We start from the raw sequence: 12,261 nt of genomic DNA on the forward strand, positions 1-12,261 counted from the left end.
AGTGGGACTGCTCCTGGCTATGTAACTCCCGTATGTGGTCATATAGGACTCAAATAGGCTGGAAAACATGCTAAATACAAAGGAGCTCATTTCCGCCCAGTTAGTTTTCTCACCACAGCCACACCGATGGAGCACCATCAACCCCTTGACTCACCTTCTCAATTTTGTCAAGCCATTCTTTGTTGGAAGCAAGTTCTGCCATAAAGGCCTGATGCTTCAACCATTTACTGTGCAGATTTCTGGCTTCATCGTAAGACATGTCCTGGGCTGTAAGCATCTTTTCATTGATCCAGAGAGACAGCTAGGAAAGAAAAAAATCAGGTTCCGAGACTGTGATCACAGACATCAGCCTTTTTTCTGCCTGGAAACAGCTGTTATGTTGTTACACGCCATGCCATGTTTCCACGTCAACAGACAACCAGACATTCACTTTACAACTGACCCATCTCAACAAGCATCTCCACTGTATGGATGCTGTACTTGAGACTTGCTCCAAACTATGCATCTAACATTAAACCCAGAAGTGTAAAAAGCACGTTGAGCCAGCTTTCAAACTGTTTGGCACTCTTAACCAGCTTTCCCTCCAGACACTGGTGTTTAAAATTCTGTCCTAAGCAAGCTAAGTCACAACCTTCTTTCTTCTCCAAATACCCATGGCTAGCTGTACCATGCTAAACAAGATTAACTGTCTTTAGTACATTTGGTAATCTTTTAACTCTTTTAGTTCTACTATAAATGAAACCAAGGTGCCTACTCTTTCATCACTTCCTCTTCTTCACGGACATTATCTACGGGGATGACAAACAGCATGAGGAACTTGCTTGCTACAGGGGTGAGGCAACCATGATGCCCTCTTAGCTCCCTTCGTGTCTCAGTCACCTTCGACTTTTCTTCTACAGCCTCTGTCTGTAGAAGACCAAGAACACTTCACCGGACTAAGATCAAGAACACTTCACAGGACTGGATTCTGAGACCCAAAATGTTTGCTTGGATCTGAACTCTGGGAAGCCTCTTCACAGACGCTGCCCCACTGACAGATCTAAGCCTAGCCCAGGCTCTGGACACGTCCCACTTGTTGGCTCTCATTCCAACTCGCCTGGTTCCTCACTGCCTGCCCGCAGTTGGCCACACCAGGGTACTAATTCCTACCAGGAAGAGAGAGCTTCGGTCTGCCCAGTCAGAAGATACACAAACGAACGCAGGGTCAGCCTGGAACCAGAAGCCAGTAAGTCTTCAGGGGCAGTGCCCTTCTTCCACGTGACCATAAGAAGCTACTCTTACACCAGCTGCTGCCATAACACATCTGCACCGAAACTGTGTCATGGGCCCACCACCAAGGGTTTAGAAATGGTGTATAAACCCCTACAGAACCAACCATTCTGAGGGCATTCCCTTGCACTTTGGGCAGCTGCTGGGAGAGGCGTCCCCATAAGAGGGCCCCCACAACACAAAGTCTGTACTCTGGGAACCACGTCAAGGAGGGGGATGCAGGTCCCAAGAGGACCCCAGCTCTGCTTGTGGCTGAACCCCCAGGCATCCTTCCTACCCTTCTCAGGAGACCAACCACCATGTATGGGAGAGAGGGGGGTCAAAAGCAAAAGTAGTGAGATTTTTGATGTCACTCTTTATTAAGGAAAAGACAGCAAGTCCCATAAAGCCCTTGGTAAGCATGGACCATAGATCTGTTACACAACAACCAAGGCACTGAATTTCCTACTTTAAAAGAATCACCTACTTCCCTTCCAGTTATCTGAGTAGTTAAGGCCTGAAAGGCTAAGGCTATTCAATCTAAGGAGAAAAGACGTTAAGAGGAAACCAAATGGAAAAACTTTACCCTGTATTCCTCACGTGCACACTTAACATAATAAATGGCAATGATCCAAAGTGCAAAGGACATCCACATATTTGCTCTATTCATAACCACCTACCCAAGAGAGATTAAAAGAAGGAGCCACATAAAAATCAGAGGCTTATAAACAAATCTGCTCTTTGCTGAACCCATCATCCTGCAGATAAAGCAGCATGTGACACAGCACAATGAGACAGAGCTGTGGAACTTGCTAGTTCATCAGACCTCTATCAGCATTCTGGAATCAGACCCATAGTTATTATCCGTGGGCACTGACAAAGGTCATTTAAGAATATGCTCATTCTCTGCAGAATAGAACACTGTGCAGATTGCAAAAGGATAGGAACAAATGCTTTGATCACTGGATTAAGCTCAAAGCAAAGCGCTGAACCCGCTATGCCGGTGCCACCGCATATAGTTATATTGCCCTCCAGGGGAGGAAGAAATCAGTTTCAGAAAACAGGAGGTATGGAAACAGGGAATAGAAAAGCAGGACCTTTTAAATCACTCATTTTTCAGGGTATCATATTAAAATAACAACACAAAAAACGTGATGCTGTTTGCATTGCCATCTATAACTGTGATTAGCTAGGCCCTGCTCATCCTCCCTGCACTGCGGCAATGACTTTCCCCCTCCAGGAAGTATTCGTGGTGGGTGGCAACAATGGTAGAGCTTACATCCCAGCCTCCTCTAGCCTCCAACCAACCAGGAAGGGGGTGTGGCAAGGAGACCATCTGGATTTCCTAGACCTTGAACAATACCAACAGCAAGCAGCAGCATTAAATCTGACTTCTGGGTACTCTGTAAGTATCCACCAACACAATAAAAAGCAGGTTTTCATATGTAGGGCTAGTCCACCCATAGACTCCATTCTCAAGAGATTCTGGTTTAAAATGGGCATATTTTAATGAGGCCAAATAATGGAAAATTAATAAAGAAGAATATTCCTTAATAATAATAGCACCCTTTGCTGGTACTTCTACACCAAGGGTTTTGAAGCCCCCAAACCTGACCTAAATTCTGTCGCTTTGTGGAAACTACTGGGCTTCCCAGGTGGCTCAGACTGTAAGGAATCTACATGTAATCCAGGAGACCCGGGTTTGACTCTTGGGTCGGAAAGACCCCTAGAGAAGGGAATGGCTACCCATTCCAATAGTTTTGCTTCAAGAACTGAACGTACAGAGGAGCTGGGCGGGCTACAGTCCATAGGGTCACAAAGAGTCGGACACGACTGAGTGACTAACACTTTGACACATTTTGACAAACCTGACCTAAATTCAGTCTTTATTTGTAAATTCAGTCTTTATTCAGCATCTATATACGCTGATGTGGTACCCCCAGCAGATCTTATGGTTGTACTAACTTTTAACAAGGTTCAAGGAAAGAAAAAATAGATAACCCAGAGAGACCTGGCACAGCAGTCACAAAGAGACCTGCAAATCATCTCCAGGACAAAGAAGTCCAGCCAAAACCTCTGGGCACTCTTGGAGGGGAAATCACACAGGGCTGAGCCCTCTGGGTGTGCCTATCGGTCACTGGTGTGTGTCAGGGAGTAAATTCCTTGTAACCAAGGACGCTCATCTGGAACAAGAATTAACAAAGATCTAAAGATCTACTGAAACTATTTCCTGTGATTCTACTTGGAAGGACTACATCTTATCTACTTACTTTTCCCACATGTTTCTATTTATGAATCCACACGGATGTAAATGGAAAATCAGGGGCTGGAAATTTCAACTGAGCCTCTCTCAAAGGTTCCTCTGTCCCCTCACTTCCTGCTTATTTCCTGGCATTCTTTTCCCTAAATTCAGTCCAGATTTCACGATGCTCAGGTCAATGGATTTCATCTCAGTAATCTGTTCTGTAAGCAAAGGGATGGGGTCCCATTGGTTTCCCCAGCAGACCCCCTTCCCGTCTGATTTGAGGTTAAAACAAGTCACTGGCGGGGCTTCAAGGGCAACGTTAAGGTACTTCAGGGACTTCCAGTCTGGGAAGGGCACAGCCCTGGCTGCAAACGTCTCTTGACAACTTTTCACTCCCTCTAGGGCTGAAGGGCCACTTGGTATTCACTGCAGCACGTCATGCGACTCTACACAGCTAACCCTGAATCCATTACTCTTCCCTGGGTCTTGTCTGGAGACATGAATGCCTCTTTAAACGAGCATCCTATTCAAATGGGTTATTCATGCTCGGGAGTGACCTGAAGAGGCACTCCTGGCCTCGCTTGTCTGGCTCCAGGCAAACCCCTCCAGGGACCCAGATTCATCAGTGTGGCCCTGAATGTCAACAGACCCTAAGCTACACAGTTGAGGGGCTTCTCTTCCTTCGTAAGGTTTAGCTGCTGGAGCACATTTTAAGATTCACAGTAAGAGAGCAGTTTAATAGACATGAAGGATTGCTTCTGTCTCCGGCTCTGATTCAACTGTTATGAGAGCCATATTTAACACACAGCTACAAGTTTACATGCAAAGGATTCATGAAGAGTCTGGTCATATTCTTAGCATATGACCTTGATCCTCCCCTCTCCATCTTCAGTTCCCCTTCCCCAAGATCCCTACAGCTTCCCTTGGATATTTTTCATCCCACTTCTGCCTCTGATGAGATTTAGTCTAATAAACCAGAGAGGACTGAGTCTCACCATGGTTCTCTGGTCGATAGTGAAATACGATGTGCTTGTGATCTCACGCATGTGAAGTCAGCTAGATGCTTCTAGCTACAGACAGACTGCGTTTTACTGGCTAACTTTAGTTTTCCCAGTTTGTTTATGCACGTATCAGGGGAGTATAAAATAGTTTGAGAATCATCAGATGAATACCACATGTTAAAACTCAAGAGTCTGAGATCAGGATTACTGCTCTTGGCAGGAGCCTGAAGGATGGATATTTCAAGGTCTTCAATGAGTAAGAAAACTGTGTGTATTTTTTGAAATCTTTCTTCTTACCTGGGTAGCCAACTGCAGTTTCTTTCATTTCTTTCCTTCCCTACTAGTAACTCTGCCTTACTTGAAATAGTAGATGCTTTTAGGCTATAGAATATTTGAGAATATCACTGTCTTTGACCATGGCAATGTTCTACATCTGCTCTGTCCATACAATATGGCAGCCATGAATCACAGTCGGCTGCTGGGCACTTAAGTACAGCCGGCATGATGGAAAACTACAGTCTTAACTTCATTTAAAATGAGGCAGCCACATGTGGTTAGTATCTGCTGTGTTGAATAGCACAGTTCTAGACTGTAATAATTTGGTTACTCTAAGTGGTAGCTTGTAGGCTGGAGAACTGACACTGCCCCACCTGAAATTTCTGGTGTGAATTTCTGGCCTCAGTTCATTTTACAATCCCAAGGGTTCTTCTGCCAAATGCTTGGTGGCTCTTGTTAGAAAAGAGGAAAGGAGGCGTTAAAGGGCGATGTACCTCCTGACAGTCTTGCAGGAATTTCTGAAGATCCCTGTTGTCCTTCAGTCTCATCAGAAGCTCACTGGCTGCCTCGCGATTCTTCCTGTGTCTGTTATAACGATAATAAAAATGATTTTTTAGAAAGGAATTCTTAAAATACAGAATTTGCAATTCAGTTTCTTGTCTGGGTTTCTCTACACGCTGAAAACAATCTGCTGACAGTTCTTGATTATGTCAAGGAGACAAAATAAAACAAGGGAGTCGAGCATTCAAATGAGTAAGCCATGGTACAAGAAGCCAGAACACCTGTCCCAGCCACACAGCCAGCCAGGATGCAAGCAACAGAGCTTCCTAAGTCTGGTGCTAGGGAAAGACACCATGAGCAGGCACTCAGCACAACTCTCCATTTTAGGAACTGGGAAAATATAAAATTGATCTTTAGGAAACTCACACCTGGGTGACAGACCATGTACATGGCTAAGAAAATACCGAAAACCATGTAACTGGCTTCAAAGTACATTTCCTGATGATAAGATTCTCATCATGAGAAAAGCTTGTCCCAAACAACAATAAACCAAGAATGAAAATTTTTAGACCTGTGAGATCGTCTACCTACTCAATCCCCATCTTTATCAATACATAAGGGTAACCAAGGCTTACAGAAGTTAAAGCACAAAACCTTAACCAAGACACTTAGAACAATCAGAAGGAGCTGCTGAACTTGGTGAAATGACAAGTGACACCAGGCACTCACTCCACAGCTCAGATGCAGCCACAGGGCTTCTTGGCACACACCATGGAGGTACAGGGAGCCCCCTGCAAGACTTCTTTCCACTCCCAGGGGCTTTCCCACTGGACTGTGAAGAAGAGCCACATGAATGCTGTGAGTGCCATGGACACTACAGCCTTCATGTGGTTCTATTGCCTCGAGGAGAGCCATACTACACTGAGAATCGAGAAGCATCACCGTAACACAGCTCCTCATACTTCCAAGGAACCCAAGTGCCAGCTGGCCTAAGCACAGGGTATGAAGAATGCCGAAAGGTGAAAGTGAAAATCACTCAGTCGTGTCTCTCTTTGTGACCCCATGGACTATAGAGTTCATGGAAATTTCCAGGCCAGAATATTGAAGTGGGCAGCCTTTTCCTTTTCCAAGGGATCTTCCCAACCCAAGGATGAACCCAGATCTCCTGAAGGGAGAGTGCAAATGGGAAGGTTTGGGTTTTCCTGCCAAGTCCCTTCTTGCTGCAGTGTCTGGGCAAGATCTCTTGACCAACCTCACTAACCCCCATGGCCAGGATGAGGAAGAACATGACCTCTGATTCTCCATGATGCCAAGAAAGGACAGCTCAGGGAGCACCTGCTACAGGCTGGCTTTTAAAATACCTTCTTCGAGTGCAAGAAGATCGTAATGACCCGTGCGTCACACAGGTCTGCAGGGAGTAGTGGCAAGGGACACTGGTAGCACTGAGGCCACCATCTGCCTGTAGACCAAAGGGAATCACTCACTGCTCCTCCATCATCACAGGGATGATGCGAATGGAAAGAACACTGTCAGGGAATTGCTCAACACATAAGGTAACAGTTTACTTTTTTGTTTTTAGTTGAAAGGGATTCTGTAGCTTCAGGCAAAGGGGTCTTAATATGTTTATACCACTTAAGCAAAATGCAACAATAGAAAAGTACTTCTTATATAATGCTAAATTTAAAAAAAGTTAATGCATTAATTAATGATAAAAAAAACTCCAAGGCACAGATTAGAAAGCAAAACCAAAGTGGCATGTGCTCAGGGTGAGATTAAAAGGTAGTAGTTTCCACCCTCTACGCCACATTTGTAACACGGTGACTTTTATAGTAATAATTTTAGAAGGCCTACGTCCCTTTACTTTATTGCGATCCTTTCTCAAAGATGGAAACTTAAAAAAAATTTTTTTAAACATTGTGATTTCGGATTAAAGGAATTAGTCATCCAAAAAATGTGGGTGGGGAAGGAATGTCAAGCAAAGTCCTTCAAGTTCCCAACCCTCAAGTTCCAGTCACTGTTTGTACGGGGGTTTAAGAAAAATAAAGCAAATCTTCCAGAGGAAGGTAATCTGAGTTGGAGTTAAGTCACAAAATGCAAGAGTCCGGCTTCGAGTCAAAGGCCTTGAAGAAAAGATCTCATTTCTTTCCCAAGCATCACACGAAAATGCTGTCATGGCAAGGAGTAATCAGAGACACAGACAGTTAAAACAGGTCATGCAACCTTGAAGCTCACTGAAGTAACAGCTAAAAATAACCTCAGACACTAAGAAAATTCAACATAGAAATACCACCAGAAGGAATCTTGAACGTATCTCTTATAAAATGAAGATTCACATGTGCCCAACAGATTTCTGCCTGGACAATTTTTCTCCACCCTGGTGTTCATGGGAAGTGAAACTCAGGGAGGTCCTTCAAGGTTGGATCATGGATTTAATTAAAGGGAAGGACCTTCCAGAACTTCGCCATTTATCTTACTCTTTAGCGTGCTGTTTGGGATGAGGTTAAATTTCTTGCTTTCTTTCCATCCCTCACCTCCTACCCCTATAATGAAACTCAAAAGCTCCTCATCACAAGAGGCAGATAATAGGTTCAACTCTGGTTCTTATGAAAAGTGAAGAACCACAGGTAAATGAGTAAAGCATGCTGGTAATTTTTAAGTTTTGTTCCCATGTGAGATAGGGTCTGGCTTTATGAAACTGGACAGATTTCCTTTTCTCCCAGGACTGCACTGTGGCTGGAATTTTCCTCTGAGCCAGGAAGCTCACCTGTTCCTACTCGCCTTGAGCAGGCTTGGACTGCAGGCTCCTTCCCACCACGTCAAAGGCACTATAAAGGCCACTCAAACCCTACCCACATCTGTTAAGTCAGTGTCTTTGTTCTAGCACTTTTTCATTTCAACGAACTCAGCGGTAATCGACAAGATTTCCGGAATGTAAGCACGTTATAATGATTTTGCATTCTACAAAAATAGCTTCATGGGAGCGTCAGAATGTTTCTGGATGGGGATCAGATCCTAAAGGTTTAGATATTTACTTAGCTCGTGCTCCGACACCACCTGGAACTCAGATTTGTATATTTTTATAACAGACCAGTATCCTCTGGGGTCAAGTTTCAGATTTTGAGGTCTCTGGGGACATTAAAGTGAAACCAGAATTCAGGGAACATATGCTGAGGAAAGTTAGAAAATGTAATCCTTCTGAGGGTAGATCACCAGAAAGCCCCACCCCCTTCTCTCTCTGTTAAGCTTAAGGACAGTAGAGGATTGTCTTCCCACTGCTTTTAACAACAGAAATCCCTAGGAGGCCTTGGAACCCCAGGTGCCCAGGCTCTGAGTCAAGGACAAAAGGAAGCTTAAGCTGCAACAAAGAGCTGCTAAAATGTTCTCTGTATCCAGGAGTCTCCAGTCTTGACAGCATCACCTGCTTCCAACAAGCCCTTGCAGCTGCGGCATGGGGGTGGGGTGGGGGGAGATCAACACACTGAGGAAGCGGCCAGGCAGCTGCACACCCGCCTAAACACAAGTGTCCCCAGTGGCCCAGCCCATCTTCAGGAAACCAGCTGTGTGCACCTAACGTGGAGGAACGTGGGATATTATGTTTACAAAATAGTGAGATTTAACACCGGGAGAAAAGGAAATTCTTTTTCTCCTTGTTAAAACTGTCTTGCTCAATCCTTGTTTCTCATACTCATTTGAAGGTGGAGAGATCTTTTTTTTTTGTAGCTGTTTTAAAAGCAACAGATACAAAATTATAATCTGCCTTATATCCTATTCCCACAGTACCATCCTTAGAGCATAGGGTTTAGGATCTGAATCAGTGCACGGGACAGACTGGCTAAAGCCAGGAGCGCGATCTTTATGGGCAACGAGTCGGTCCCCTCTCCACTGCAGATTGTGGCACGTCTGTGTGGCCCAGGGTCCCAGGACACCCTCTCGGACACGGTAAGGAACTGCTCCCCACTGGCAGGTCTTCCTCCTCACTGCACTGGAAGGTCAGAGGAGCCTTGAAAAAGAGCTTGTTTCTTGATGACATCATCTCACAGTGAGCCTGTAAATCTGGCCCAGGTTGGGACCAGAGGAGATCAGCTGTGACAGAAACTGGTGACTGACTCAGATAGGCCATCCCTGGAGAGAAGTGGCCAGCTCAGAACAGGCCAGAACCAGGCCAGGCTGTGTGTCCAAACCAGATCCACTAGACCTCCTGCTTTAGTAATAACCAAGGCAGAGTGAGTGTTAGGAGAGAGGGTCTGACACAGAATGTGGCCAGAAGAAAAATCTCTTGGAACTGAAAATAAAAACAAAACAGCAGCATCTAATGGTGGAGAGAGCTTGGCTGAAGAGGAAAAGGTCTTTTCTCATAAACGAGATGCCAATACAGCAGTATCCTTAGGCCTTCTAGTAAAGGCCTAGTGATGCTCCCTTTTTGGCTCTGCCAGGTACTCAGACAAGCAAACCCTGCCCTTCTTCCCTACCCCTGCTGGGACCTCAGAGAGTCTTGCTTGGGTGACAGTGAACGTGGGTTTGGCTGGATGGGGAAGCGTCTGGCTCTCAGGGTCCCACTGGGTGATGTGCTCTGTGTCGTGCTGTGTGTCACCTCTTACAGGGCAGGCTTATACCCCACTGCTACTCAGCACTTCAGAGCTGTAAGTCTTTGGTCAGGGATTAGCTTGGCTTTTCAGGCTTTCTTTTGTAGATTAAATTTTACTAGAAGCCCATATCCTGCCCACTTTGGAATTTAAACCCACAGCCCCAAAGATGTTGGCCAATGATACAGTTGCTTGAGAGCCCCAGGGTGCAAGACTTCCTTAAGGGCCTCAGGACTCCGCACCTGTCATCGATGGAGTCCACCTTCTCCTGGATGCGATCCGAGTTGATGTTCCCATCGCTCACCAGCCTCCGGCCCGTTTCCACAACCGCATTGATCTTCTCCTCATTGGCATCCATGGTGGTCATGAAATCCTCTTGTTTTTTAATAGCTGCTTCAGCTCCTTCCAAGGTGGTGGGCATTTCAGTATGGGCCAAAACATACTCCTTAATTAAAAAGGGAAAATCACAGCAAGATGAAAAATCATGAGATACAACTTGCCTTCTGAATATGAAAAAAAAAATAAAAACCAGTCTTCCCTATTTCCACACTTTGCAACAACTGCTTTGTCACACTTAGCTAAAATTATCTATGGAGTCAGATAATATAAAAAGTTGGGAGGAGGGGAAATATCCCAATGAGATGCTGAAAGTGACTATTAGATTCCTGTAAGTGGTTAAATGCTCTCATTTTTCCTCCCAAGCAAGTGAGGGAAGTAAATGAAGGCTTGTGCATCAGCCACAAGGATCCACAGATGTGCCCATAAGGTGATAGCAACAGATTCTTCAAACCTAATCTTTCAAGAGACATTATCAACTCTGCTGCTGGTGACCATCCTTAGCTCTTTCTCTAATTTCTGCATTGTGTCACTTGATCAAGACCCTGACCTTTCTAAGAGCAAGAAAGACAGAACCATTCAGAAAAAAAAAAGTTCCCCCCAAATACTTTTCGATTGGATTAATACATCTCAGAATGTTGCCAATGTAATGAACTACTATGATAACATACTATGAGACATTAAGAGGTCCTAGACTGTTATTGTGGTGGAACGATACTTTGCAAGGCAAGGCAGCCTCCATGGGAATCTTCAGTTCTATCCCCTTCATTGTGACAGGTTTCAGTGCCTTAGAAGTCAGGGAAAACAAGTGTTTGTCCATTGCTCTTCTAACTTCACACAAGTAGGTGTAAACCAGCAGCCCACAGGCAGCCGAGGCCCAGCCTGATGGGGAGGACGCCAAGCGGTGGGGGACGTTACCTGGTTGTTCAGGAAGGCTTCGGCCTGCTTGGTGTCCCGCAGGAACTGCTGGTGGGCGTGGGACTGGGAGAGGAGGCTCTGCCTGTTCTCCCACATCTTGTGGAGCTCGTTCCAGCCTGTGTCCAGGGCCTGCAGCCGCTGCCGCAGGAACATGTACTGGGCGTCTGTCTGGCCCTGGGTGACCATCTCGCCCATGTCCCTCATCTTCTGGTAGTCCTCCTCGTAGTTGTCGATCTCGTTTTTGATGTTCTCGTGCTGCGTGAGGAGCTTTTCGGCCTCGGTCAGGGTGTTAGGCATGTCCTCCGAGGCAATGGCAGTCTGTGTCCTGGAGAGCCAAGACTGGAAGTCGTCCAGGTCCCGCAGGAACTGCTGCAGCTTGCTGGCCTCTCCCAGGGAGGCCTCACGGTTCTTCAGCGTGGTCTTCATCTCCTCCCACACGTCACTGATCTCGGCCAGCCGAGACAGGATAGCCTGGGCCTGGTCGGGGTGCTCGGACTCCAGCTTCTCGGCCTCCTTCTGCAGGTCACTCAGTTTCGCCTCGATGGCCACGAGGTCCCGCTCCATGCCGGTCAGCTTGCGCTGCAGGGCCATGACACCCGCCAGGTCGTTGCCCAGGTCCTGGGTGGATTCAATGACTTTGGTCTTCTCCCGGATCCATGACTTGGTTTCGTTGCACTCGAGGTGGTAGTTTTGGATGCTCAGGGCGGAGAGGAGCGCGTCCTTCTTCCGGTCCACCAGCTCCCTGAACTGGCTCCACCTGTGGATGCCAGGGTGGCAGAGAAGGCAGTGTGAGAGACAGGACAAAAGGCGGTGGCTGGACAATGAAATTCACAGTAATGGTCAGAGCTGCCATTCTCCTGCCACCTCTGCTCTGACTATGTGCTGTTTGGAAAACCACCTCCCTCAGTATGTGGACACCAAGTACCACCATCGCAAAAGCTCAGGGACACACTCTAATCTGTAAGAAGCCTGACAAGGAAAGGAACTTAAAGAGCGGTAAGGTGAGCAATGACAAGACATCTGTCCCCCAAAGTCACTTAACTCCTGACTGCAATGCACCTCTTACCTCCAAGCTGCACCTACTAAACATGTCCCATACCCCAAGGCTTCAGCTGCCACCACGACCCACTCAAATGTATTTATTCAATAGAAA

General features: G+C 46.1%; 1 protein-coding gene across 2 annotated transcripts in view; it reads right to left on the minus strand.

The window, feature by feature from the left end:
• SPTBN1 (spectrin beta, non-erythrocytic 1) overlaps positions 1-12,261 on the minus strand; it is a 209,088-nt gene that overhangs the window by 26,581 nt on the left and 170,246 nt on the right. For both annotated transcript variants that reach the window (XM_068964598.1, XM_068964608.1), the window contains 4 exons: positions 11,109-11,865; positions 10,097-10,299; positions 5,265-5,355; positions 155-301 (listed from right to left, as the gene is read on the minus strand). In XM_068964598.1, the coding sequence (XP_068820699.1) occupies positions 155-301; positions 5,265-5,355; positions 10,097-10,299; positions 11,109-11,865 (1,198 nt within the window). The remainder of the gene's footprint in view (positions 1-154; positions 302-5,264; positions 5,356-10,096; positions 10,300-11,108; positions 11,866-12,261) is intronic.

This window comes from Capricornis sumatraensis, chromosome 1, assembly GCF_032405125.1.
Source record: "Capricornis sumatraensis isolate serow.1 chromosome 1, serow.2, whole genome shotgun sequence".
Taxonomy (NCBI): Eukaryota; Metazoa; Chordata; class Mammalia; order Artiodactyla; family Bovidae; genus Capricornis; species Capricornis sumatraensis.